The 27,729-nt window shown below is 46.0% G+C and overlaps 2 protein-coding genes across 9 annotated transcripts in view; one reads left to right on the top strand and one right to left on the bottom strand.

Moving 5' to 3' along the window:
- gria4b (glutamate receptor, ionotropic, AMPA 4b) overlaps positions 1-19,847 on the top strand; it is a 55,372-nt gene extending 35,525 nt beyond the window's left edge. Inside the window, exons 10-16 of one of the 5 annotated variants that reach the window (XR_003788133.3) lie at positions 3,252-3,458; positions 5,228-5,601; positions 12,089-12,287; positions 12,506-12,753; positions 15,051-15,165; positions 16,385-16,808; positions 18,067-18,207. Coding sequence is in view for 3 of the 5 variants with exons in the window: in XM_029173333.3 (XP_029029166.1) it covers positions 3,252-3,458; positions 5,228-5,601; positions 12,089-12,287; positions 12,506-12,753; positions 15,051-15,165; positions 16,385-16,522; positions 18,067-18,231 (1,446 nt within the window). In the remaining 2 variants the exon portion in view is untranslated. Of the gene's footprint in view, positions 1-32; positions 2,736-3,251; positions 3,459-5,227; positions 5,602-12,088; positions 12,288-12,505; positions 12,754-14,408; positions 14,524-15,050; positions 15,166-16,384; positions 16,809-18,066 lie in introns of those variants that run through there. The other 4 variants (XR_003788132.3, XM_029173333.3, XM_029173332.3 and 1 more) reach the window with 4 other exon arrangements.
- Positions 19,848-21,633: 1,786 nt separating this feature from the next.
- Positions 21,634-27,659, bottom strand: LOC114869273 (14-3-3 protein epsilon). 4 transcript variants are annotated; one of them, XM_029173341.3, is made up of 7 exons: positions 27,418-27,658; positions 25,672-25,871; positions 25,473-25,579; positions 25,154-25,360; positions 24,509-24,645; positions 24,154-24,208; positions 21,634-22,720 (listed from the first exon to the last, which is right to left on the bottom strand). In XM_029173341.3, the coding sequence occupies exons 1-6, from the start codon at positions 27,479-27,481 to the stop codon at positions 24,201-24,203; spliced, it is 723 nt and encodes a 240-aa protein (XP_029029174.1). In that variant the 5' UTR covers positions 27,482-27,658; the 3' UTR covers positions 21,634-22,720; positions 24,154-24,200. The 4 variants fall into 4 exon arrangements, with proteins under 4 accessions (XP_029029174.1, XP_029029175.1, XP_029029173.1 ...); XM_029173342.3 differs by having other exon boundaries at positions 21,634-22,717; XM_029173340.3 differs by lacking the exon at positions 24,154-24,208 and having other exon boundaries at positions 21,634-22,717; positions 27,418-27,659.
- Positions 27,660-27,729: the final 70 nt, after the last annotated feature.

Raw genomic sequence — 27,729 nt, 5'->3', positions numbered from 1 at the left:
TCAAAGCTCAGCACAATCCTCCCTCTTTTCAGCCCCTGATGAGGAACCCCATTTTAAGAAACTGAGCCCCCCAGTTGGACGCAAGCAGGATATGAAAGCCCTTAAAGGCAGAGTGATGGACACGGCGGCCCGAGCCAATATGAGGCCCTAAAGACACTGGGCGGGAGGAGAACGGCGACTGTGTTAATGGACGCCCTGTTCAGAAAACCTGAACAAGAAATGGAGCCGCTCAAGAGGAAAATGAAATGCAAATGAAGGGGAAGAGCCGCTGTTTTTTATAAGGACATTGCTGGTGGACGGACACCCGTTGGGGCTAAAATGGGCCCCAGACTCATAACAGCCAAGTCCGTTTGCTACAGTAGCAATAACAAGGTCCCACTACAGCTGTTTGTGTGAGAGTCATACATTGTGATGCCCCGTGTGTTTGTGTTGCTCCTCACAGCTCGGATCTGTGCGAAGATCAATGCACCCTGAACTATAAAGTGAGGAACAACCATAATGTGAATATGCATAATGTCTAACTGATTTGTCTCTCCCCAACTACTACCTGCTCTGCCCTTAAGTACCTATGCTTCCTATGCGCCTTAAACCAGCTTAGATCTCATCACCGCGCTGCTTCATATCCATCGTGCTTTTACGCCGCCTTTAACTCTCTCTTTTATTTGGTTCATCTGGGTTCGGTATAAACGTAATGTCTCCTATATTACATTCGGGCCGGATCTGTGTCTTGGAACTTGTAAAGTTGGGCAGAATAGTTGTCCCGTGGTGTGTATATAGGACGGTACGTGTTCATCTACCTTTAATGGCATGTATAATTAGTCTTATTGGGCGTGAGTGAAGCCTATGGGTGTGATTATTGACCAGGCCGTCACTTGCGTTGGCCTCAGCTGTGAAGACTTTTGAAGCACAGCTCTCCCCTCGTGCCAGGAGCACAGATTGCATCCTTTATCTTTGCCACAGCTACTACTCGTCCGGCTTCCAGCGCCGTCAGCTTGTAAAAGAAGTCATTGTCAGCGCATCATTTATCGCATTTAGCAGCGACTAGTCAGAAGGAGACAAACGGCAAAGTTCTAAGACACTAAAACTGATGACACTGAATGATACGATCGGCATCCTGCATTTCCACCACATTAACAGGCATCCACGTTTAAGGCTACCTGCTTCCTCATGCGGGAGCTATGCTGTGCTTTTGTACGAGCTAGTGGTGCCAGGAACGGAGCCGTTCACAAACTCGCGGCAGCCTCAGAACTTCGCTAGCTCGCCCGGAGGTACAGTAGGAAGCCACAGCCCCCACTGGGGCCAGACATGAGAGGGGAGCTCGCTGGCAAATCCAAGCTGGCAGGGCCTTAACCCACGGGCTCCAGCTGGACGTGGCCCAAAGAAACGACACCAAGCTGCCAGACTGCGGGTCCAGTACCTGCAGGGACGGGTTTAGGAAAGGGGCCTTGTACACGCAAGTCAAGCAGCAGGAAGAAGAGGCGTTCTAGGTGCATTGACCTGTCTGAGTAGATACGGAGTCCTCTGGTACATGTGGACCTTTTCGGTCCAAAAACATCTTTAAGAAATGCAAAGCTTTTATTGTGGAGGCTGCTGTTGTCGTCAGCTGTGGTTCGAATATGTCCTTTGGGAAATTGGACGAATTGCGGCATCAAGGTAGTTTTGTTTACAGCTGGCAGATTGTTACTTCAGCAAAAGAAGCTGCTTCCAGCATTTGTAATAATAATAATAATAACAGATGTGCAAACAAACAAAGTGTAACTGTAAAATGTTGCAATGCTCCACTTTAAAAGAAGAAAAGATCTTTAGATTTTTCCCAAACTGACCCTCATAAATAAATGGATATTGTTGTGCAAGGCTTGTTGTGAAGCATAATTCCGCCTTATTTTGACACAAGATGCTACAGTAAATTTCACCATCATTGCCATTTGTCATTTCGCTTTGCTGCAGGCCTCAGTCGAGCATTTGCATTCTCTCCCCACCAACTCTGTGGTTTACCTTGCTTTGGCCCAGAGCAATGTCAGGGAAACACATCTCCAGAATAAATTGCTCCTGTTTTCAATATGCAAAAGTCTCCCTTCCATGACAAAAGTAATATGTTTGGGAATATGAAGGCAGGAAGCCGACGTGGCTCACATTCCGATCGCTTTCCGAGGACCAGTGGATCTAACGATCTATAACCCAGCGCTGGTCACAGAGCAGAGTCATGCACAGCCCTGATTACTGTAAGTGTTGAAGTTGACTAAGGCTTGTTTTTCTCTATTGGCTCCTTCAGCCAGACTGCAGTTCATTTCTCACTTCCCGTCAGCTTTGCGTCTGCCCCCATTTCTGCTTACGCACTCATTCACATCCACGGAAAGCTCCAGTCGGTGCCGTCGTCACGATCACACGTGCGTCTCTGCTGCCCGTGTTTTACAGTGTGTTGCTGTGTTTTCCTGCTTAGCCGTGCTTGAAATATTTGGAATAATAGTGTTTCCGCTGTGAATTGGGAGGAGTCAGCTTTTGCTGAGAGAACAGTTACATCACAGAGCTTTGAAGGGAAAACAGCCTCCCAGTGTATTCATCAATACAAATGATGGCCAGCTGTGTTACGATGTGTGTCACACTTTTATTAAAACGTCAAACGCACCAATCTGCCTGGGTATGATGGGATTTAGAGCCATTTGCCATCGAACTGACAACGAATGAAGTCATAGTGTGTAATATTTATCATTAGAAATAAACAATATTATTAGTCACTCTTGTTATTTAGCACTGAGCATCATTTGATACATAATAAATTAAACTGAAGTTGAAATCACACAGCAGGAACCATGTTGACATTGCATTATTAATTATCCTCCAAGCTAACGTTTGCTAACATCAGGCCTTACTGTACATTGTTTGCATCTGCTAGTAGGGACCCTCTGCTCTGTTTCTAGTGTCTAGGTTTGTTACTGCTCCCAATGAAGCATGTCATCAATAATTTCCATCATCAGCATGCTCACATTAGATTAGGAGGGGGTAGAACATCAGAACCATCTCCTAAGATGGAGTATGGACCCTTGTAGAGCTTCAGAGAATTTAAATGTAGGATTAAAGGCAGAGAGTAGATCAGACTGTACAGGTGGGACTTCTACAGGGTCCAATCAATGTAAGTTCAACCCAGTTTGGTGTCACTCAGCTGAAGGTCACGTCATTCCGTTGTCTGCCTCCGTGTCGTGTCTGTTTGTCTGTCTGATGGTGTGGTTCACTGGTTATGGTCCCCTGTGTAGGAGGGTCCCTATGTGATGCTTAAGAAGAACGCGGAGGGCTTCGAGGGCAACGAGAAGTACGAAGGATACTGCGTGGACCTGGCCTCAGAGATTGCCAAACACATCGGCATCAAGTACAAGATCTCCATAGTCCCCGATGGGAAGTACGGCGCCAGGGACCCAGACACAAAGATCTGGAACGGGATGGTCGGGGAGCTGGTGTACGGGGTGAGAATGCTCATTTACTGATCAGGATTTATCGTTATGAACACTGTTAAATGACCTGATGAGTCTTTTTAATGTGGATGATCTAATGAACTGGACTTCCCCATGCAGTGTGTGTCATATATGTGTATGTAGCATCCGTACAAACAGCATTTCTTGATCTGTGCCGTGCTTCGTCTGAAGAAGTGCTCCTGTGTGTTTACGTCTTGTTTGCTGCGGGGATAATTACGCCCACCTGAAATACAACTGGAAACAGGCTGGTCGGCTCCAGTGGCGCTAATGCTAGCAGTAAGAGGGGAATTAAGGCCGCATTAGTGCGGCGCTTCTGCTGGGGTTAAAGAGGAGAGGCGGTGGTTTGCAGCTTGTTAGGGAGTCTCTGAGGTGAGAATTTGATTCAGGGACGAGTCGTCCTCTTCTGTCTTTCTGCCGCTGACGTTGCTCCGCGTTTAAAGCGGATGCAGGGACGACGTGTGGGATAATTCTGGGATTTCTCTGCCTGTCGATGCACTTCAATGAAGGAAGAGAGGTAATTTGTGGAAGAAAAAAGGGAAATTTAATTGATTTTACATTCCGTCATGGTTTAATTACTATTAATGTGACATTGACTGGCAGCGTGTGCCGTGTGGCAGCTGGGACAGGCTCCAGCGGTGCACACGATGGGCGGATGGCTGACATTTTGGATGAAATGCATCACATAAAAGAAGAGACGCCGACTTGTGGCGTCCGTTTTTGTGATGCGCTAAGTGGCGTTTCCACAAATTGGCATTTTTCAGCCTCTTCGCTGCTGCAGTGACTCACCGAGGAGTCGGCCGGGATGCGGTGCAGAACACTTCTGGTGTAGAGTCCATCCAGGTTGGTCCGAAAGCGCAGCTGTAGTCGCTGCTATTGGCTCCAAACGCTGGTCACTATTACATTTACAGGAAGACTGGATGACGTTACGGGCTGTAATTGTTTCTTCTCACATATAAAAGCCTGTTTAACATGATTAGGATATAAACATGCGTATAGCGCGCCCTTTCAGTCTAAACCCAAGCGATCCTCCATCTCCTCAGCTCACGCTGTCGTCTTACTGCCTTTTGCTGAGGATGAAGCCGCTTAAATCTCCTTGGTTCCCTCCTCCCCGTCTCCTGTTTCTCTCCTCTCCCGCCTCCTCGAGTGTCAAATGGTCGTAATGAAACTTTAAATTCTCGCCGATATTAAGCCCTTCGCTCCGAAGCCGGTCAGACAAGGTCACAAGTCTTGCTAAATCACCCGCTCTAATCTGGCGTGTGGGTTTTCAGCAGTCGGCCGTTGTGCGTTTTCTTCCCACCGCTGCAGATGCCGGCGCTCGCTGCCTCTTCTTTCGCCTTCCTGTGCTGTAAGCATATTTCCCCGACACATTATTTTATCCCCCCAGCTGATTCTCGCAGAGTTCCAGCTAAGCCTCTCAGCATTAGAGGGGGTCTCAGACTTTCCCTTTCAATTTCGTTCCTCTCGCTCGCTCTGTCTTAACTTGATCGCACCGAGATGCAACTCGATCGCTCGGAGATTTGTTCAGTCGAGGGAGAAATTCAGATAAAATGACGCCAGCTGGAGAAATGGGGTGATTGTTGTTTTGTCTTCTGATGGCTGGCTCGCTGTTGGCCTTGGGAAGTCGTATCGAAGTGATGTCCGATTGCTGCATAGAGATGATCCGCCATTTGAATTTGTTCCTCTGTCTTATTTTGGATGTGGACTTGTTATCAGAGATTCGGATGCCTAACGGAACTCCTCTTCCGTCCAAATCCCCACAGAAAGCGGAAATCGCTGTGGCCCCTTTGACTATCACATTGGTCCGGGAGGAGGTGATCGACTTCTCCAAGCCCTTCATGTCGCTGGGCATTTCCATCATGATCAAGAAGCCCCAAAAGTCCAAACCGGGCGTGTTCTCCTTCCTGGACCCATTGGCCTACGAGATCTGGATGTGCATCGTGTTCGCCTACATCGGCGTGAGCGTGGTGCTCTTCCTGGTCAGCCGCTTCAGCCCGTATGAATGGCACACCGAGGAGCCCGAAGAGGGCACCGACGGTCCGCCAAGCGACCAGCCCCCCAATGAGTTTGGCATCTTCAACTCGCTCTGGTTCTCCCTGGGCGCCTTCATGCAGCAGGGCTGCGACATCTCCCCCAGGTAAGCGACGCTGCGACTCCACCGCCCAGTGTTAGCTGCTGATGAGGCAGGTGAAGCCTCCCACCCATGGTTGTGACCACACAGCTTCACCAAGTTGACAACACAGACTATATGTATACCTCTAGTGTTAATAATAATAATATTAATATTATTATAATAAGTACATGATATTAAGTGTAAGGGGGTGTAACGGTACTGACACCACAACTGTGTGGAGTCTTAATAGAAAGACTGGTTAAGGGACAGTAACAAGTCTAACATTGTGGCTGGATCTACAATAATTAGTGAATACAATAAAAGATGTTTCGATTAATTTATCTATGCACCAAAAGCGCTAAAAAAGCTATACCTAACAGTGGATTTAAAGAATCTTTACACCCCTCGTGCTTAGTAATAAGCATTTTTAATAATCCTTTCTGGGAAATTCCTTCTTTTGTGAGGAGATTCTTTCAAGGTTTTATGCTGCTGCGCTGTCTCCTGCTCCAGGAAGCTGTACACAATGTTACAGCTTGTAAAAGGTGGAGGCTTGGTTTTAGTTTCACCTCACAAGAAAACAAAAAAGCATATTTCCCCAAAAGGTTTATTTACTGTATTCTTAAACTAAATGCATATTAATATTCTGAAATATTAGGTTTACCATAAATTAATGCATGTAATCTGCTGTAAATCCTAATCTAAGGCTTTAAGTATCTAATTGTCTCGTGTTGCACTGAACTCATGCTGCTTGTGTGAACGGAGGCGTCGAGCTTGTTTGTATATGTGGTCGGTTTGTGAATGAGAGGGTTTGTCTGTGCTAGTATTGATTTTCAGCATCTCTCTCTCTCTCTCCAGTCACATTGTTCTTCACTGTCTGACTTGCATACACTGTGTTGTGTGCGTGTAGGGGAGAATTAGGTTGTCTCTGTGTCTGTCAGCTTCTCGCCCCTTTAAGGGCCGCGGTTCCGTGGAGCCCAGTTCTGCTCCACGAGTCGAGCGTTGTGTCCTTCACACATGTCTGCGGCTTCTCTCTCCTTTGTCCAAATGACTGCTCTCGAGCCCAGCGTCCAGGATGTGCAGGATGCCGGAGCGTACTTTGGTGGAGGCTGGAGAAGTGCTGCTTGTGCAGCTTAGTGTGTGTGACCGCTCATCAATCAAAGATCAGGCTTCCTGTCCATCATCTTCCTGTTTATGTCATAGATACTGAATCCTCTGTGCTCACATGTGCCGCTATTGTGAGTTCTTCACACTGGCAAAGCCTGTAATTTATCACGTTTCCTCATGTTTTGTGGAGCCATTTTAAGCTGTTTGAATGGGTCTGTCAAGCTTAAAGTTACCACAGATGCTTAGTTTGGGGTATTTTAAGCTACTGCAGCTTCTATAGTTCTAAGTCTTTCCCATAATCTTCCTTTGTGTGCTATAAGCCCTAATGGGCGTCGTGCTGTAGAGTTGGTAAGATGTAGGAAATGAAAAGACGACCAAATCAGATTGTATCTTTCAGCCTCCCCCGCCCAGAGGAGAACAGGGAAACACACAAGATGGCGGATCCCGAGGTACATTAGCGCACCTTCACGTAAGAACCTCAAGTAAAGTGTAGTGGCCCCGTGACTGTGATCCAGCATAGTCATTTTAAGGAATACACTTGCTTTGTTCACGTGTGCACAGACCACCCCCACCCACCGCCACATCCACCCCTGCACCCCCCCCCCCCCCACATCTCTGCCTGTGTACCCCAGATAAGGACTTTGGAGCTGAGCAGCAATGTCGGCGTACGAATCAAAAGTCTACATTTCAGCTCTCTCTGTCTCCGGCTGTGGTCCCCACTGCCTTCCACTGTCACTGCTAATCCCACGGGCCTATCCCAGTCCATCAGCACCGCGCCCCGGAGCTAAGGAGCACTTCCACTCCACTTTAGCCTGACAGTGCAGCATGCAAATCCCTTCACGCGGGGGGGATTAGGCAGCGCGGAGGGAGTGACAAGGGCAGAGGTGAATGCGATGACTTTGGGGCAAGGGCCTCGGCGCTCACTCGTGTGTGTGTGTTAGGACCCTGCAAACTCCGTCCGCATGCATCACAGCCTCAAACTTCTGATGGTCCGCGTATTCATCCAACACCGGAGGACAGTGTGGGAAGTTCAGCTTTAATGCACAAGTTTGCTGTGGTGGGTTAGTGGCAGTGAGGTGCGTCTTCATGGGACATGAATATTAGAGTTCTCCAGGAACATTTTCCTATTTGCATCTGAATCATCTGCTGTTTTCTGATTTGTTCCACTAAACTCTTTTGAACTAATTTTACATTATCCTCATAACACACGGAACCACGATGAAATGAGTGTAGATGAGACTTCAGATTTATAATGTGCAGTTTATGGTGCTAGTCGTTTTAGTGTCTGCATCCAACATCCTTTACTTCTTGCCTGGGTTTGAGGTTCAGATGGAACCGAACCGCTCCTTCTTCTTGTCTCCCTCGCTTAATAAGGGTTAATACCCTGTGCTCCCTCCAGGCAGCCTGTAATAATTAATTCAGTGATTAATATCCCGGTCTCTCCACTTTCCGTGGAGGGAAAGGGAGCTTAATTTAAACGGTGACAGGATAGTTTGTTTTTTGTTTCTGACTACAAATCCCAGATGAACAGACCTGACGTCGTCCTGCGATGTTCTCCTGCAGGATGTCACATCGCATGAACATACCAATACAAACATCAAGGCGGCCATGTGCCGCCCCATGCAGGTGTAATTGGCCTGGGCTTTTCCAGGTGTTTAGTCGCTTCCGTCTCATTGCCTGCGACACATTATCTTCGTCTCTTCCGCTGAGTCAAATTTGCCACATCTCTGGCGAGCTAATGAGAAAGCTGCGATGGCCTTGATTAGTCCTGATTAGCTCAAAGTGTGCGCATACTGATCGCAAATTTCCTGATGGCTACGGATGATGCTCGACTTTTAATGCGACGTGCAAATTTAGGTCAACAAAAGGTGCGTTCAAAGACGGCGCGGCGACTTTCCAGCGCCCTGTCGGCAAGATTCCCATTATTCCATTAATTCAGCGCCAATTAGTTTTGCGATCCAGCTGTTCCGCCGCTGTTCCGCCGCCTCGCTTATTGCTTATGTCAGCAGGGCCTGCACGTCTTCACAGTCGCCTGATTTGTCGCACTATTCTTGCAAATTACGGGCGCCGCTAGAGGCTCTGATTGCGTGCGTGTCTGTGCAGCCGAGGTCCAGAGCTTCAACGTCAAGCGCTCGCTCGGTGTTTCCCTGCTTTAAAGCGACGATAACAAGTGGTGCCATTGAAACGCTGGTGAAAACATGTGAGAGCAGCCGCTGAACCTTCCCTGATTCTGATTCCTGAAGCTTTGACTGCTTTTTTGTGTTTTCATCCTTCAAAGACATTTAAACAGTGTTAGAGATAAATACTGATAGCAGGTAAACTTGAAACACTCATTACCTCCTGCACACATACAATATGGTGAATGCATTGCAGTAGCTCAATCTCGCATCTACTAGGAGGCCTTAAATGTGAATCCATCAATATTAAAACATAATGCCCTTTATTCATATTCATTCATTCATTGGAGAATATTTGTGCAACCTATTTTAATATTGATAGATTTGCTTTGTGTGAGTACGTCTGGACTCATTCAATGCAACAACAGTAATGCAATTAATGCAACGAGGTACTGGAGTATCGATGAGTCGAATCAAGCTCCGTCAGTGCTTGAGTTTGAGACTTTCCAGTAATAGTTAAAGATATGCTTCGGATCCAGAGCGAGGCTGAAGGCGGAACATGGAAGCAGAGGTAGAGCGAAGGATGCGGAGTGACACTTTGTCTGCTATGAATAAGTAAAACAGTGTCTTCTCGCCCCAGGTGCCCCCCCTGGGAGCAGACTAGCACCTTCTGATTTATTCAGGCTCTGCTCAAGGTCAGATCTGTCCCTCATTCCCTCTCAACATCTTTCACTTCATCACTACCTTCTGCTTGCGCTGTTTTCATTTTTTTTCCTCCCCCTATGTCCCAAAAGTATTCCTCAAATCCAGTGGAAAGCCTCCACACACACACTGCACCAAATCATCTCTGACAGCAGCTTTTTATTTTCCCTTTTTTTTGTTTCCCTGCATCAGAGGAAATAAAAGAGGGAAGCAGGGAATGTGAGCTGTGGGCTCATGTCACAGTACAGCAGATACACTAGTGATACTGAAGGAAACATGGCCTTGACTTCATTTAGGTGCTTTTAAACTTTCCTTTAATGACTCCATGTCTGTTTGATGCTATGTTTTATCAGTAAACACACTGATGCTTAAACTTTTCAACATCTCTTCTGTAAATTCAGCTTTGAACTCATGTTCAGCTCATTTGACACCTGTAAGGTTCACTTCACACTTTTTGCTGAGCTTTTGGTGTTTGTAGGTCTAAAATAAAAAACCTTCCACTTCATAACTTAGTAGCTTCCATGTTCAGGTCCAGTTTGTACAGATTAGTGCAAAAATGGCACCTACTCAGCAGGGACTCTATGCTCGCCGTGTTACTTAGTTCTTTTCTCATTTCCTAAATACAAATTAGTGCAATATGCAAGTTAACCAGAAGGGGAAAAGTGCTGAGTAATCTTTGGGTAATTGATTTTATTCCAGATTTAGGATTCCTCGCACCCAGAGGCTTGCTGACGGGTGCAAAGACTCCTATTCCCCAACACAGGAGCCACTTTTCTTTGTTTCCACTTTATTTCTTTTTCTTTCCCCATCGTTTTGTCTTGGTTTCTCCACTTGTGGGAAAAAGGGATCCCAAACATCATTATAGTCAAGTTCTCTGACTCGTTTGACTCAGCGTTTCGACACGTAACACGCGTGACGACCACTGACACTTAGGCTTACGGGTCACGCTGCTAAAAGCTAGTGTTCAGAGCAGAGTAGATGACGATGCTACGATTGAGCCAAGACTCAAAGACGAGGAACACTGACATGTTCTGAAGATTACCCCAACTTTAAGACCCCCCCCCCTCCTTTTTGCCGCAGCCCCATTAAGACACAGCAGTGTGAGTGTGTCACTGTGGATCAAAGTCAGCGCTATCAGCCAGCAAACACACGGCTCCGAGGGCTGAGGGGACGGAAGACAGGCTCCTCCTCTGGTCGGCTACGACATTCCCACTGGTGGAGGAAAAGGGAGGCAAGGAGGAGGCAGGGCGGTAAACAGGGCAAAGTAATTAGGTAGGAAGGCTACTGTAAATAGGGTGTGGACAGGACTCCTTGTCGTACACTTGAACTCATCGCGCTCAAAGGTACAAAAATGCTCTCAATCGTCTCAGGGAGAAGCAAATAGAGTGAGAGAGAAAGAGGGGGAATTCATTTGTATTCAAATCCTGAGCTAATACGTCAAGTAAGTCTATTTCATGCAAAGCGTGCTGTGTGTGTGTGTGTGTGTGTGTGTGTGTGTGTGTGTGTGTGTGTGTGTGTGTGTGTGTGTGTGTGTGTGTGTGTGTGTGTGTGTGTGTGTGTGTGTGACATGCTCCACCGCAGCACTTCTCTACTGGCATTTGCCGCTCTTTCGTTGGTACGGACCCAGAAAACGAAGGCTTCCTCTGTGATTCTCTCACGGTGACGGTGAACGGCGTCATTCGTTCAAAGAACCAAGGAACCACTCAAACATTTAGGGTGCGCGATGCTTATCTGGAGGTGCTGGGAATGCTGGTGTGAGCTGTGGGCCTCGCGTTGGCCTGCTTCATAGTACAGTCAGTTGAGAACAAGGATGCTACCGCCATTATTATGTATTCATGTCCAAGAGAGCGAGAACAAAGTACCCGATTGCAATAAGATGTGGAAATAATAGTAAAAAAAAACACTGACTGTTGCAGACCCGTCTTTACACACAACTCTCTCTCTCTTTCTCTCCCTCTCTGACAAGCAGGCCTGAGGGTTTAGTATCCTTTGCTGTTTGATTTGCACCGGGGGGAGATCATGTTTGTTCTCCTCAATGCAGCATTTATGGTTTAAGATTCTCCTCACGACCTTGCGCTGCTCCCGAGCAGCGAGCGATCTGTCTTCCCCGAGTGAACAGACAAGAAAAGAACAGTGGCGCCGAGCGGGGGGGGTGGTACCTGCAGCTCCCCTCGTCCCACCAATAAACAGACACGGGGGGAGTGGGCAGCGGTTGGTCGTGGCCCCGTGACGCTGAGCGGCGCTAGCATGTTGGGATTTTTAACGCGCCAATCTGCACTAATGAGGGGTAAATGCAGCGCCGATGGGTTTGGGTGTTGTCACAGCGCCACCTTGTGGTCGCACGGCGGCATTTCGCTCCATTGTTGGCTAATCTGTCAGTCAGCCATGGTTCATTCTGACTGTTTTTTATGTCTTGTTTTTTTTACTCTCCAATTATTATTTCCTCCCTCTATTTCCTGGCACGTCCTGCCTGTTGCCCCCCCCCCCCCCCACCCCCCCCCACCCCCCTCCGCTTTCTGACCTTTTCCGAACTGTCTCCACAATTTCCCCTCCCACTTTTTCCACCATTCTCCTCTTTGGCCTCCAAGGTCTTTATCAGGACGCATCGTGGGCGGCGTGTGGTGGTTCTTCACGCTCATCATCATCTCGTCCTACACGGCTAACCTGGCCGCCTTCCTCACCGTGGAGAGGATGGTCTCCCCCATCGAGAGCGCGGAGGACCTGGCCAAACAGACGGACATCGCCTATGGCACTCTGGACTCCGGCTCAACCAAAGAGTTCTTCAGGGTGAGTGGCTGTGACAGGGGGTGAAGGTCAGCTCTCAGACAGGTAGGGTAAACAAGGCCGCGCAGAATGATTATGAACCCAAATCACTGTTATATCTGGATGTGAAGCCTATCAACTCAATAGTTTTGAGCCACAACCATTGATTTTCATATGCTTTCCCTCTCAACCCCACCTGCCACGTCGCGTCCGCCTCTGAACCCCCTCGGAAACCCCCCCAGCGGTCAAAGATCGCCGTCTACGAGAAGATGTGGGGCTACATGAAGTCGGCCGAGCCCACGGTCTTCACCAAGACCACGGCCGAGGGGGTGGCGCGCGTCCGCAAGTCCAAGGGGAAATACGCCTTCCTCCTGGAGTCCACCATGAACGAGTACACAGAGCAGCGCAAGCCCTGCGACACAATGAAAGTGGGAGGCAACTTGGACTCCAAAGGCTACGGCGTAGCCACGCCCAAGGGTTCACAGTTAAGGTGGGTGGAATAGTGTAACAATATGTTCCACGTGTTGTTATGGTATTCCACCTTCCCTGGTGTGCCGCCTTTTCTATCTTTGTCACCACTGACTGCTTGGGGTGGGCGGGGCGGGGGCAGCAGTAGTGGCTTTCTGACATCTGTGTGTGTCGCATGCATGTGGGGGTGGGGATGGGGGGGCCATGGTGTTGATGCAGGGTGGCTTTTATTTTGTCGCTTTTGTCTCCACAGCTCTCCACACCAGGTAACTCGCTGTGCTCACGCCTGCTTCGTAGGCCGGGGTGTTGGAATGGCATGCTAACGAACCCATCTAGAAACGCCTCACTTTTGAAAAAGCCATTTAAAGCGATCTTGCATTCTCTCATACAACTGTAATTAGGTTGGAATACTCAGCTAATGCTACTCCAGCTTTTCCTCCACAGCTGACTGGCTCCTTCCTTTCCGCTAAGCGACTGGAATAGCGTTGCGGGAGCCGTTCGAATGCTCAGCCCTGGGTAACGCTGCCAGACTCTGTCACCGCCTCCCGCTCATAGTGGAATTTACAGACCTGCCACAGAATACGGTGTCATTACTGTGGGGAGTTGCACTTTCAATCCACACGCTCATCGATCAAAGCCTGTTGGCAACGTCTCGCTGAGGGGAACGGGTAAATAAACTAAGGGCAAAATTGCACAGGTGTGTGTATATATATATATATATATATATATATATATATGTGTGTGTGTGTGCAGAAGCACTATTATTGCTTGCACCGCCTGAGGAGCTACAGTGTTGTTACACAGTACACATGTTGAGGAAAATACCAGGTTAAACATCATGCATTAAATCGGAGCACTGCTGTCATTAATCACATACAATTAGGTGGTGCTTGGACCCGAGAAGTCATTTGTTTCTAGTGGCTCCAGCTCCTCGCGGCCTCTAAATCAAACCCGCTTTCCTGTAAATTCCTCTGCCCGCGCTGAGGCCGAAGTCGAGTTTTCAGCCGCCGCTTTAGACCGGGAGGAGTCCCTGACAGACGCGGGTAGTCCCCCCCGGGCCTCCACCGCGCTGTTTCTGGGGGGTTACCACCTTCTGTCGGACGCGGGCCAGGAAGCAGCAGCCACATCAGGAGCAGGCGAGGCTGTTGTCCAGGGCTGGGATTTCAGACGGCTCCGCCAGGAACGCGATCAGCTCCCACTCAAATGTATCAGCTGTGTTGCTTTGTGCTTCTGATCCATCTTCATCACTGACCTTTTGTATTTTTTTATTTTCCTAACGATGCGAGTGAATTAAAGGGATCAAAACGCACACGGAGGCAAAGCTCTCCCACAACTATCGTAACACATCACTGCAGCATCCTTCAACAGCAGATTTCTTTTACACGACAAGTCGAGCAATAATTTGGCTGACGAGCACACACGCATCTCATATTTAAATGAACAGACTGCAGATATTTCAGGCTGCACAGTGATGGAGAGGGTTGTGTCCGCTGTGTGTTTGGGTCCTGGGATGGGATGTAACCATTTAGAGCATTAACGCACTTTTCCACCCTTGTCCCTCTCTTACTGCTACTCCTCCCCTTTTTTTATTTTTCCCCTCCCCCTTCTCTCCCTTCACTCCCCAATTGGACAGCATACTCACCCCCCTCTCACCAAATATGTTTTATCGTTTTCAAGAAGTGCAGTTAACCTGGCAGTGTTAAAACTCAATGAGCAAGGCCTGTTGGACAAATTGAAAAACAAGTGGTGGTACGACAAAGGAGAGTGTGGCAGCGGAGGCGGTGGCGAGAAGGTTAGCCGCTATGACGCTATGCCCGTGTGACCTTGATGTGGGTAAAAGAGAAATGTGTTTTTCTTTGTTGGCAACAGGGGCATCTGCCGGGTCGCGTCTGCAGGAACGCGGACCGCCAAAGTAAAAGCCCTCGGCGCGCCGCTGCTTAATTGGCCTTTCGGCTCGTTAACACCCCGCTTGACAGCGATGCCGCGTGGATTGAGTGGCGATTGCTGAGCAAGTGCAACAAAGGTCCCGGCAGTATGCGCCCGTTGCAGAAAAGCGATGCAGCCGGTGCCCCACATATATGTCTGTTGGCTCTGCCCCCTCCCCCAACCTGTAAAACCCCCCTGCAAACGACTCACCGCCCCGTCCGACGAGCAAAGAGACATGTAGAATAAGTGGGGCCTCCTCCGGCTTCGTCACTTTGTGAAGAGTACTGAGCTGCTCTTGTTGGGCTTCTTCTGATTGAATAACATAAAATAACATGTCCTATGATGTTATTTATGTTATTTTCCCCCACCCCGCCCCTCCCGCGCGATTTGAAGAACGCCTGTAAACCTTGCCGTATTGAAACTGAGTGAAGCAGGAGTCTTAGACAAACTGAAAAACAAATGGTGGTACGATAAAGGGGAGTGTGGACCCAAGGACTCGGGAAGTAAGGTCAGTCTCCAGCGGCCCGGGAGCCTCCCCCTCCCCTCTTTGTCTCTGTGCACACTTTTCTCACGCCGGCGGTACCGGTTCTGCGCTGATGTGACGCGAACACACAGCCGCCTGAGTGACAGACACGCAGGGAGACACTTGAGGCGTAGCCTGAGGGATACAGCATGACAGAGAGGCATGACGCGCCGCTAACAGCCGCTGAGCCGCGCTGCAGGCTGCAGACGAAGGCATGTTCGGGCGTTACTGTATGCCATTAGACAGGCAGGTTCCGCCGCAGGCCTCAGGTGGAGGCCGATCGGGGGGACTGGATGCGCTGGAGCATGGGGAGCGCAGGCGCGTTTTAGACAGCATGCACCCTCCCGGTCAGGATCTATGCGCGCAGGGCACACACGCTTTTAGGAGCAGCATGAAGGTTTGCGTAGAGCTGAGGAGCCGATCGCCCGGCGAGGGCGTAGGGGATTTACTGGAGGAAGGCTAATGGCAAGTGGGAGCATGAGCGAGGTGAAATCAGGTGAATGGGGAGCCAACTTAAAGGGTCAGTTCATCCAAAATCCACACATGGAACATCAGCAGCAACATCTGTGTTAGCAGCGTTCTCGTGGCTGTGATTAACTCAGAACTCGAGGTCAGCGTTTTTTGTAGGTACCTCCTCTGTGGTGTAAAAAAGTCTTCATTATTGTTACACTTTGTTGATTTTGTCTTTTCTGAGATGAAACCTTCTGGTCATCAAAACAACTTTGTGAAATATTCGTTCACATTGTATTTTGGAGCTTTAAAAGCCAAACAGCACAGCATAGAGCAAAAGGGGCTGACTCGGCAAATAAGTTGTGATGCATGATCGCTAAGGCTCGAGTGTCAGCGGAAGAGATGCAAACAGCATTTGACAATAGCACGTCTGTGTGAGATGTTTTAATGAATTCATCAATGCAGGAAAAAGACAAACAAGATTGCGTCATATTTTGGTTGAACTAACCCTTTAATCGCCAGTCGCGTTTTCTCCTACGGTGTTGGCTAAATACTTTATTATCAGACAAAAGGAGGAAAATATTTGCTCTCATGGTAGATGACAGCCTTTGATGGAGGTTAAAGTAGTGAATGAGGACGTGAGTGTGATCAGTGTGTGTGTGCATGCATGTTGTGAAGTCAATATTAAACACATACACGGCTGCCTCGCCTGGAATCAGGCCTGACTCGTGCTTGTTCCTTTCCCTCCCTGCAGGACAAGTCGTCCCAGGCCCTCAGCCTGAGCAACGTGGCCGGGGTCTTCTACATCCTGGTTGGGGGCCTGGGCCTGGCCATGCTGGTGGCCCTCATTGAGTTCTGCTACAAGTCCCGCAACGAGGCCAAGAGAATGAAGGTGGAGGCCCAGTCCCAGTCCCAACCCCAGTCCCCAAACCCCTACTCCCACCATTCCCAGCGGCGCTGCTGCCCCTGCCACACAGCCAGCCCCCGTCACAGCCCCGAGCCTAGTCAGAGCCGAAGCCAGAGCCCGAGGCCCAGCCCCGGCGCCCACAACCTAGTCAAGTTTAGCGAGGTTTTCAATGGGTATGGCAGCGATGGGGAAGCTGATAAGATGTAGCTGGGGGTGCGATAGAAGCCGCCTAAGCCTTTGCCTCCCCACACGCTAGCTCCCTGCACAGACTGTAAGTGAACCCTGCCGTGTCGGCGCGCTACTGTAGCTTCGCCTCTGCTGCGTGACTGTGGTGACCAGTGGCAAAAAGCGCTTCCCACTCCGTCTTCTCCGCTCAGTGTGTGGTGGTGTGACGTCCTCGTCTGCGCTCAGGCTCTGCCCTCAGTGTGACAGGAAGCGATGAGTCATCCCGGGACATCCATGACGTCGCCTCCAACGCTTCGCAGCTTGTGCGGCTGCAGACGCTGGCCCTCGTTTATCAGGCGAACGCGCCGCGTGAGCCGCAAAACTGTGGCACCGTCGTATTCATGTCTGATTTTCTAATGTAGTGATAGATCACTGATCATTCTTAGGCCAAAACAGGCGGGTTTTATACACCAAACCTTTTTAACTAACTGCTTTTAAGTTCGAGCACAGTTAGGAAAGACAAGATAAATGGGGACCAGTGTCTTACTTGTATAGACACTAAATGTGTGAGGGCATTTCATCCAACTGCAATCCATCTAGTGTTTAGACGTTCTCCCTCAAGCTTCTCGTTTCCTCATGATGAACCTGGTTCTCTGGAGCTTATTAAGTGTGTCACTTCCAATGCACCTTTAAATGTATAACAACGCTTTATTACTAGATTGGCCTTGAACGCACCACGAGCGTTCCCTCCATTCAAACCATATTTGAATTCTGTAGCTTTTAAGGTTAACGGAAGAGCTGCATCCCTGGAGCCGAGCTGATGTTATGTGTTGTATTTCCCCTGGTCTTTGACTGTGAGGTTTTCATATATCTCGTTGCTCTTGGTGTTGATGTATCCAGCGCTGTTACCTGTCCCCCATCAGCACCTTAACGCAAACTCTTCATTAGCTTGACTGTTGCTGAGTCAGCGCCCCTGTCCCGCTGCCTGGCTGTGATAGACGTTTTCTGCCTCTGTGGTTGCAGCTCTGCTGTTCACGTTCCAATGCATTGAACACTCCCTGTTGTTAATTTGCACACAGATTGGAGTTTTAGTTCGAATTAGTCGTCGAAGTAGCAAAACCTGTACGATGGTGATTTAGTGTTCGTTAAAATATGCAGTTAATATGTGATAGAGCTGGATGAATGATATCTTCAGGACAATTAGTTTCTTCAATTAACATTTCTGTAACAAGTTGGGGTCAAGTTGCTGTAAATTATTCCTTACATCAAATTAAAAAAACCCTAAAACTCCAATCTGCCACGACTGCCCTCGCTTCCAGCCGCTCTGCGCACAAACACTGCCTCTTCTCTGTCTTTCTCCTCAGCTGACATTTACAGAAGCCATGAGGAACAAGGCGCGCCTGTCCATCACAGGCAGCGTTGGGGAGAACGGACGGGTGCTGACCCCCGACTGTCCCAAGGCCGTCCACACCGGGCCTCCCCTCCGCCAGAGCTCCGGCCTCGCCCTGGTCTCCTCTGAGCTCCCGTGAAAACCAAAAACCTCTCAAGTGCCTTATTCCAAATGACTGAAAAACGACAATAATCACACTACCCACAAAAACAGAAACGAACCACAAACAGACAGGCGACTGTGGCTCAGTGGGTTTTCTGGTTTTCTCCTCTTTTTTAACTATGTGGCCACGTGGGAGCGTATGCTTGATAGTCAGCGGGTCACGGGAACCCACTGGAGCCATTCAACCTTTACAACTCCAGCGACGGAAGGGGAAGAGCGAAAAATATCATGATATATGATAAAGGCGGCGACCAGGAAACTGTACACTTGAAACTCGTAACTGGCAAAAACTGAACCACGGTCAAGATTGTTTTTCGAGGCGGACAGCGGTTGCTGCAGCGCTCAAGAGGCAACAACGTCACCAGATATCAGCAAGTGACACTGGGAGAGCTGTGACCCAGTGCCGTGGAAAATAACAACCTATTGATTCTAATATATGAGCAAACATAGGAAACTGTGAAAATAAGTAAATATGTATATTCCGTGAAAAACAAAATGAAGACTCTAGCTGTACATAGGGATGACTGTGTAACATGCTTGCTTTTTAAACAGATGTACATAGCAGATACTGTAGTGGACAGGCAGACAGTTCTTTTTGTAAACCATCTTTAAAGATTTGATTCATCGCAATAATGAAAACGATGACGCCACCCGAAGGAGGAGACGTGAGAAGGGAAGGCAGTGTTACAAGTTGTCATGTGTTGAATACTGAATAAACTGTATTATATAGGAACATTCAAAGTCTAAATGTGAAGGGGTATCGACTGCCCAAATATTCTGATACCTGTTATCATAAATATATTCAACAATGAATGTTAACTAGCTCCGCACCCAATCCTTAAACCACAACCCTCACTGTGCAGACGTAGACCCAGAGAGTTTGCTCATGAGTAGAGCTTTATAAATCAAGTTTCTGCAGTCAGAATAGAACTATTTTTTTCATTCTTTGAAATATTTTTTGTACTGAGAAATTTAAAAATGGAAAAAAAGAAGCTGTCTGTCTCCTGGTTTTAAATGTCGACAGTCGAGTACTATCTGTTTAGGTCTTTTAGAACATTACGTGTGTGAAGACATGAGACGAAGCGATGATGCGGAATTGAAACGTGCTCTCTCTCATTTCTCATTATATGTTATTTGAAGTGTCTTTGATATTTCCCGTAAGACGTCGAGCCCGAGCTGATAAAGCCGCCGTTTGTATGTTCGAGCCCTTGCTCGCTGAAACACTGTGGATCCCCTGGAGAGACTGGACATTGTAGCAGAAATGTATTCGCTCCAGTCTCACTGACTAAAGTGTCCTCGTCCATTTAGGGAAACGGAAGTACAATCTGCAATAGGACACAAGACGCCACATCTTCAGCCACACCAGCCAATGACGGGGCTGGAAGGTTTCCCCTTATTCCCAGTTCTCACCCAGTTCATTTCCCATACATACACTGTGGTTGGACGGGGGGAGAAAAACCAGCTGAAATATTTCAGGTGAAGCCTTTGTGTCCTGCCATCGGTCTTTAGAGCTGAAGTGTAACATGGCATCTTATTTTGGTTCAATTGTACATCTTTATTTTGATCTTTTTTTAAGTAAAAATTAATTTCAAATTGTGATGTGCTGTGTCATCATTTGGGAGAAACAAAGCTTTTAGATTAGAAGAAAAAAAACATCATCACATCACATAATATACAACATGATTTTTATTAGACTTCTCTAATAAACTTGGGAAATGTGGTTGATTAATATGAATTATCATACAGTAGTTCCTACTTTTTTATTATATTTATATTATTACTTGTGCCCACTGTCTCCTGACTGGAGTTGAATGGTCATATATCAAAGTTCAGCGCTACTGCGTAAGTTTATTTTTGAAAAGTCAAAATGTTAATACATTGATTCAACATATATTTAATTAAATTTAATGTTAGTTCAGATTTCAACTAAGTGGAATATTTGCCCGTCTTCGCCGTTTACGACTCTTTTCTTCATGCAGGTAAGTGACACACACACTGTAACTAAAGCATCCACTGACTCTCCAAATGTTTGCATATTTAACTGAATCCTACATAGTAAAATATTATGATACTTAATTCATCAAATACTAAATAAACCATGAGACTTTTTTTAGAATATACTATATAATGATTATATTTTTCTCTACTGTACTATTGGACATTTTTCAACCACATAATATAGTAAGGCACGTTTTTGACAAAATACTATACTATGTGATTTTTCATCACATACTGTACTATACTATGATATTTTTTAAAGAAATACTATAATATGACTTTTTTATGATAAAATACTCCAGTTTAGTTTGACACTTTTTTATCACATGCTATACTGACACTTTTATGAACCATGTGTAAGGCATGTTTTTAACGACATACTATACGATGAAACTTTTTTCATCACTACAGTATGACACTTTTATGATGACATTCAACCACATTTTTTCATCACTACAGTATGACACTTTTATGATGACATTCAACAACATGTAAGGCATGTTTTTAACAACATAGTGCAGGAGGCGGATGAGAGAGGGGTACATAGTGGACAATGACTCTCACCCACTGCACACACATTGTGGACGCATTATCTGCTCTGAAGAACAGCTTCAGTAACAGACTCAACCATTTCTGTATGAAGGGGAAATGCCAAAAACCTTTCCTCCCTGAGACAATCAGATTGTAGAATCTGGAGTTGCATTAACAATAAGCATTGTTAATTACCCCCACCCCTGTCTATCACTCACTCACTGAAATTACAGTAGTAGTGCATTTTATACTGTGCACACTTTGCTTCAAGATGCTCAAGTCACTCCATTTTAAGTACTCGTTACTTAAGATGTTACTACAGTACAGCTTAGCTTTGTTCATTAGTTAACTCTGACCTTCAATCGTTCTCGGCTTTCCACTGTACTGTACTGTACTGTAAGTTGTTGTAAAAGGTTTTAAAGACTTTCATATTCTTATTCTTGCTTTTTTTATCCCATCAAATGCAAGACAGGTGAACATTATCTGAAGTCAATAATGCTTATGACTTCACCTGTAGCTTAAGCAGCAAGACATCAGCAGGTTTAAACTCCACAGAGCTTGATCAATTTATATATACAGTATACTGTTGTATGTATACATGGTATACATACAACATACTAATGATGAATGTGGTCAAAAAACAGTCATAGGCTAGTATTTATTAGTAATTATATTAATATTTAAAAATCTCATCGTACAGTATGTGGTCAAAGTCATGCCTTACTGTACTATATGGTTGGAATTGATGTGATGAAAGTGAATGTGATGTAAAAAGTGTCACAGTACTAGCACCGCCCTCTAGTGATCACAAATCACACATACAGATAAAAAAAAAAAAACAATGCAGAGATTTTTTTACCATTTGAAGTTTATTGTTAATTCCATGCTGTGTTTCAGTAAGAATACAGATGGTACGTGTGGCTCCTGTGAGAATATCCAGTAGTACAAATCAGATTTACGTTACACATACTGAACAGAAGGGGGAGAGAGAGTTGAGACAGAGAAAATGAAATAGTCAGGGGAGTAAAGTTACAGTAGGCCTCTATTTCCCAAACTTTTATATATGTATGTATAGTGCCAATGCAAAACTGCATTACATTACAATCAAGGGTGTTGAGCATTGCCCTTCCCTCTCACGCAAACGTACGAACATTTTGCCTGCTAAAAAGCCATTACCTAACTAGCTGCGATTAGCAAAAGTGCCACAGCCTTGCAGCACAATACTTGGTCCAAGAGAGGACTAGGACAGAGGTCAGTGTAATGTTTGGAGGAGGGAAACATTCTTGTCATTAAAAAAAAACAAAACAAAACAAAACAAAAAAAACACAAGTCTGTTCGCTGAGGGAGCAGAATATGCAATAACAACATAATGAGGGCACTTAGTTCTTCCAAAAACCTTAAACACATCCCTTTACACCTTCCTTCACTGCTTTATTTCCTCGAGTTTGCAAACTTAAATGGTTCACAATGAAGCATGGACAATAACTTGTTTAGAAACGCACACACATCTCAAAAAAAAAAAAAAAAAAAAAAAAAAAGTATCATCTTTAAATAAACTCTTGTATGTGTGTAACAAATACAGGCAAGCATACTTGGCAACAGATGATACAGAAATGTAAAGCAAAATAAAAACTGTAAAAGGGTACAGGCTTGCAAACGGTGTTCAAAACAAAAGTAAAAGCCCATTGGTGGTTGAAACGAGGACCCAAATGGGTTCTGAGGGGAAGGGGAGATGTCGTGCATACAAGGTAAAAGGTGAGACAGGTTGTTAGAAAGAGGAAAAGGTAGAGAGAGAGTGGGCTGCAGTATAAACCCAGTCAAAAACTGGCTGGGAACAGGACCTAGTGCTGGGAGGAGGGGGAGGGTCTTGTAGCGTGTTGTTCATTCACACACGGCCTCTTCCGTCACAGCCTGCGGTGCTTCTTTCTCCTGTTCTTCTGTGATAAAAACAAAATCGTGTAATTATGGACATTTTATAGAGATTCTAAGACGGAGCCATCTTAGAAGTTCAGAAAGATACTTTCAAAATGAAGAAGTTCAGCCCTGCTGCAGGTGCGCTTTCATATAACAGACATGTTATTAAAAAACACTTAAGTCATAAGTAAAGCAACTCTTAGAACCTGGTGGAGTAACAGTCACAAAAACAGTGTTTTGTATTTTCAACTATCCAACTAGATCAATTTATTTTCACTTAAAACAAATGACAAGATGGAACTAGGAGAGTGTTTAAGTGCTGGAACGGTTGACCCTAACTTTGGGTTGTTAGTATGCACTTTTCTAAAATACAAAAGTATACAAAAAAGTAGTAAGCACTCAGAAATAGTCTTTAAACTATTTTTAAATTTACTTGAGTGTTTATTACCAGTTGTGTCAACATGTAGGCCTTTAAACGAGAGGTAATTCAGTGCTCTCTAGAAACATTGTGGTCAGATTTACTAAAGGGGTGAAATGCCTTGAACTCTCACGACTCGTTGCTCAGAAAGGTTTCCATAGAGACAGCACAGCCATCCGTGTAATGAAGAATTAGAAGGCACAAATAACAAAAGGCTTGACAATCTACCATGATTAAAATAAAAACTGTAACAATGCTCATTAGTGCCACGGCTAACGGAGATGAGAGACGGCCACAGGAGACGGAGCTGCAGCCTCATGTGTGGTTACTGCAGTTTGGCCCTCACACACAGTAAACTGGGTTCACAAGCCATGATCAATAATCCCAAGAGGGCCGTGTTCACAAACATCGACGTGCATGGGCAAGAAGCAGGGTATCTGCAAGTTCATTTTGGCAGAAGACAGGATTGGGCCTGCGAGAACATGAGACTGCTGGTGCTGGGAGTGGTTTCCCCTTTCCCAATTAGGTGTGAATTAAAAGGAATCTTATTATGAGGGAAGACAAAGTTCCACTAGTCACCTAACAATTAAATTAAGGCAGATATGAAAAAAATCTTAGTGATTGAGGTTAAAAAAATGCAAATATTATTAAATGCTTGACAGTCTGTTTCTTTAGTTCAATTGTGACAGAGTGGTTAGTGATTACAAGATGCCAATGAAGTAGCCAGGATGTGAATAAATAAACAAACATTCTCTCTACTGGCTAATCAATTTCTCTTATGAAGAGTAAAATAAATATTTGCATGCTTTACATCATTAACAGCTTTAAAGACTTGCAGACACCCTAGAAACACAGAAATACATAGCACTTAAGTTCAACGTGCGGAAAAAGGTGGAAAAGGCAATTTAATGTGTCTAATAAGTGAAGCTCAGTAAGTCAGAGGCTTTGCGCCGTGAGGACGTTAGTGAAGGATGTTGGGATGGTGAGACAGGAGTGATAGGCTGAAGTGAAATAAAGCCTAAGACAGGAATGACTTACAAAATACACTTTTACTATGGAGGAAGAGTATAAGAAGATGGCTGTCCTTAAGAATCTATAGAAGAATGAGGGAGATAAGAAGTTAAAGTGGTGCAAATACGGAAATTGATAAAATCTCAGAGGAATCGAGGACTGAAAGGAGAGGTTAGAGACAAAGCTTATTTTATATTCAGATGATTCATTTAAATAGATCAGCCCAGCTGCTTTGTCATTTGTCATGACATTACTTCAGTCGTTGCAGACCTTTATCTCAGAAGCTGCGATTAAGTACGATCAGTGGACTGGATGGAAAGTATTTCATATATTCTATTCAAGGAATTGGATTATCCTAGGAAGAAAGGAATGGCTCTCTCACCTTCTCCCTGCACATCTGAGGTCCATAGTGTCAAGTTGTCCCTTAGCAACTGCATTATAAGTGTTGAGTCCTTATAGCTTTCCTCACTCAATGTATCCAGTTCTGCAATTGCATTGTCAAAAGCTTCCTTTGCCAACCTGTCAGGAAAAAAAAATTAGGGAACAAGGTTACACACCCACACCTGATTTATATAGTACTACATACTCGTAGGAATACAGAGGAAGTATCTGCGTTTGTTAACATTTGCAGTGGTCCGCGGGGTTACAAGTGGCTACAGAGTGGTTGCAAGATGTCAGGTTTCTGCATCATCGTAAGTCACACCAGGATTTTCGTATAACTCTGGATTGGAAGATGGTAGAAATAAGATGCCACACTGAAAAGCATCTTTCAAGAATAGCCTTCTGTCCAAACGTACAGATGATCAACTTATCCTCCTAGCGGTAATTTGATCCCCCATAGTTGCTTGTCTTCTAAATGTCTAATGAACAACATTAAACTGTGGCTGTATCAAAGCTTTCCGTACTTATTATAGCTGCTAGCAGGTGTTTGTGTCACAGAATTAAAGAATCAAATATAAAAAATTAGAATAAATAAATAAAAGAAATTAATGAAATATTTGCATTCAAAGTAAAACATTAAACTTACCTGCAAGCACGGTCTGGCGAGTTGAGGATTTCATAATAGAAAACTGAAAAATTAAGGGCCAAACCCAGACGAATGGGGTGCGTTGGAGGGAGTTCGATCATGGCGATGTCGCTAGCAGCTTTATATGCTACCAAACTGTTCTCTGCTGCCTCCTTCCTGTCATTGCCTGTGGCAAACTCTGCCAAGTACCTGTGGTAATCTCCCTTCCTGAACAGCGGGAACATGTATGTTAGTGATGTAACCAACCATGTAGACCCATTATACTATTTAACATGCTGTAGAACACAAAAACAATAGGCACATGTTTTTAAATACGTACATTTTGTAGTAGAAAACCTTTGATTCTCCCGTGTTTGCAGCTAAGATGAGATGCTTGTCCAGTACATCCAGAATGTCGTTACAGATTGATTTCAGTTCTTTTTCAACCTGCAAACAAAAAAGATCATTATTAGACGTATTGTAGAGACATTACTAACCAAAGAAAATGTTAAAATAAAATAATGGTAGGAGTGACTGACCGCTTTTCTGTATTCTCGGATCATCTTTAGTTTGTCTTCGCCACCTTTGTTTTCTTCTTTCTGTTCAAGGCTGCTGATTATCCTCCAGGACGCTCTTCTGGCTCCAATCACATTCTTGTATGCTACTGACAGCAGGTTCCGCTCCTCCACCGTCAGCTCTATATCCATACTGGCCACCTTCTTCATCGATTCCACCATTTCTGTATGAACGAATGAGGTCGTTACAGCAGCGCAGGCAAAACCAGAATAAACTGCTGTGCCGTTAAAGTCATTCCTAACACAATGAAATAGGTGAAAAATTGTCTTTTCTATTGCACCTATAAATGTCACTAAGTGTAAACAAACTGTCCTAATTCAGAAATTGTTTATCCTAAATCCATTAGCAAAATATGTAAACCACTGTGCTGATGTTTCTGTCAGCCTCAGCGTTTTCTTAATGGCATGCCTGGTACACAGCCCAGGCAGATTCACTCCCCATAGACAGCCTTGGTGGTGTTGGGGACAGAGCAAGGACAATGAAGCAGAGGGCTAAAGCAGATCAACTGTGGACTTTGTAAACTACAGCATCTTCAAGGTGATTCAATGTAACGTAAGTGGGTAATACATGCACAATACAGAGATGGAAAGTCAATGAAAACACCTTGGAGCAGACTCTCCTGTGGGCATCATGTTTCCACAGAGATGTGATATGGAGTTGTAAACGCAGGGTGTCCTGCCTCTATTAGCTGTGTGGACATGGTTTCATCTTCTGCTCACTTATTTTCATATTTGAATAAATGTTATTTATATAACCATTAGCCCATAAAATACATAGTAAATGCAACTTCAACTCCACTACACAAGTTGTATTGAAAAATTCCATAATCGAGAACTGCCTGCTGAAAAACCTAATCAACATTTGTGCTCCATTACCAATAACGTAGCTCCATTATTCACTAACCCGCCTTCCTCTGTACGCGATTGGTGCCTCACCTGTCAATCACTCATTCACGCAGTCGCATGGCAGATCTGCGCTCACTACAGCAACAGCAATGTCACGTTTATCAATAAAAGCGCAGGCTCACATTTAACAGTTTGAAACGTGAATGTTGCAGTGCTCACCTACGGATTTCACTTGACAGCGCGCATATGGAGACACGGTTTGGTAAAAGTAATGTCATTTTTATCCACCTTGCACCCCCCACACACACACACACCAAAAGTGCCTTGAACTAGTTCACCACACTTGCAGTTTGCCAACGCGCTGAGCGGAGACGGCAGCCGTCCATTAAAACCGGCTCCGATTTTGTGCGTATTGTCACCGCTTGTTGCAACCGCTTCACCTCGGACGTGCCCGTGGCCAGCACCGATTAGCGGGCCGTGTTTCCCGGGGTGTGGGCGCCCCGTACAGGTGTTTTTAAATTGATCCGTGACGCGTCGCGGGGCTAAAGAAAGGCTAGCGAGCTAGCCATTGAGGCGGCTATCAAACTCAGGCTAGCGGGCAGTAGCGCAGCCCACCGTGCAACACGGCGTCAAACGTCGACTAGACACCAGAGCAGCAGTGCGACCGCTTTGGCGAGCAGACACTTAGGGTGGAACGGCGCTAATTCAACGTGGAAGCCTTAATGATTCATTCGGCTGGAGAAACCTCCGCCATTTTGTCTCCGCTCACCCAACAAATCCATGTGAATTGCTCTACCTGCGTCGCCAAGCCCCCTGCGCAGGAAGATAGGGCACAGAGAGGCCGACTGATAGCGAGACCCTTACCGTCGTATCGCTCCGCTTGCTCGGCGAGTTTCGCCTGGTACACTAAGTTGTCTCGGTCTGCCATGGTGCTCTCTGTCGGGGCTGTGCGTGGAGTCCCAGCGGAAAGGGAGGATTAACGGCTGCTCGGCGATTCCTGGCGGTAGATCAGCAACAGCACCGTAGCTCCGCTGAGCCGAAGACCCACCGGTAGTACTGCTGTAAAGATGGCGGCGCCCCTTCATCCGGGAACTCTGCGCGTCGGGCCTCATCGCCTCCGACACCCTCATGGGAAATAAAGGACGCCAACCCAGCGTCAATCCAGTGTTAATACCA

This window comes from Betta splendens, chromosome 14 (assembly GCF_900634795.4).
Source record: "Betta splendens chromosome 14, fBetSpl5.4, whole genome shotgun sequence".
NCBI classification, from domain to species: Eukaryota; Metazoa; Chordata; class Actinopteri; order Anabantiformes; family Osphronemidae; genus Betta; species Betta splendens.
The sequence above is the reverse complement of the archived record's forward strand: the minus strand, read 5'-3'. Positions and strand labels throughout refer to the sequence as shown.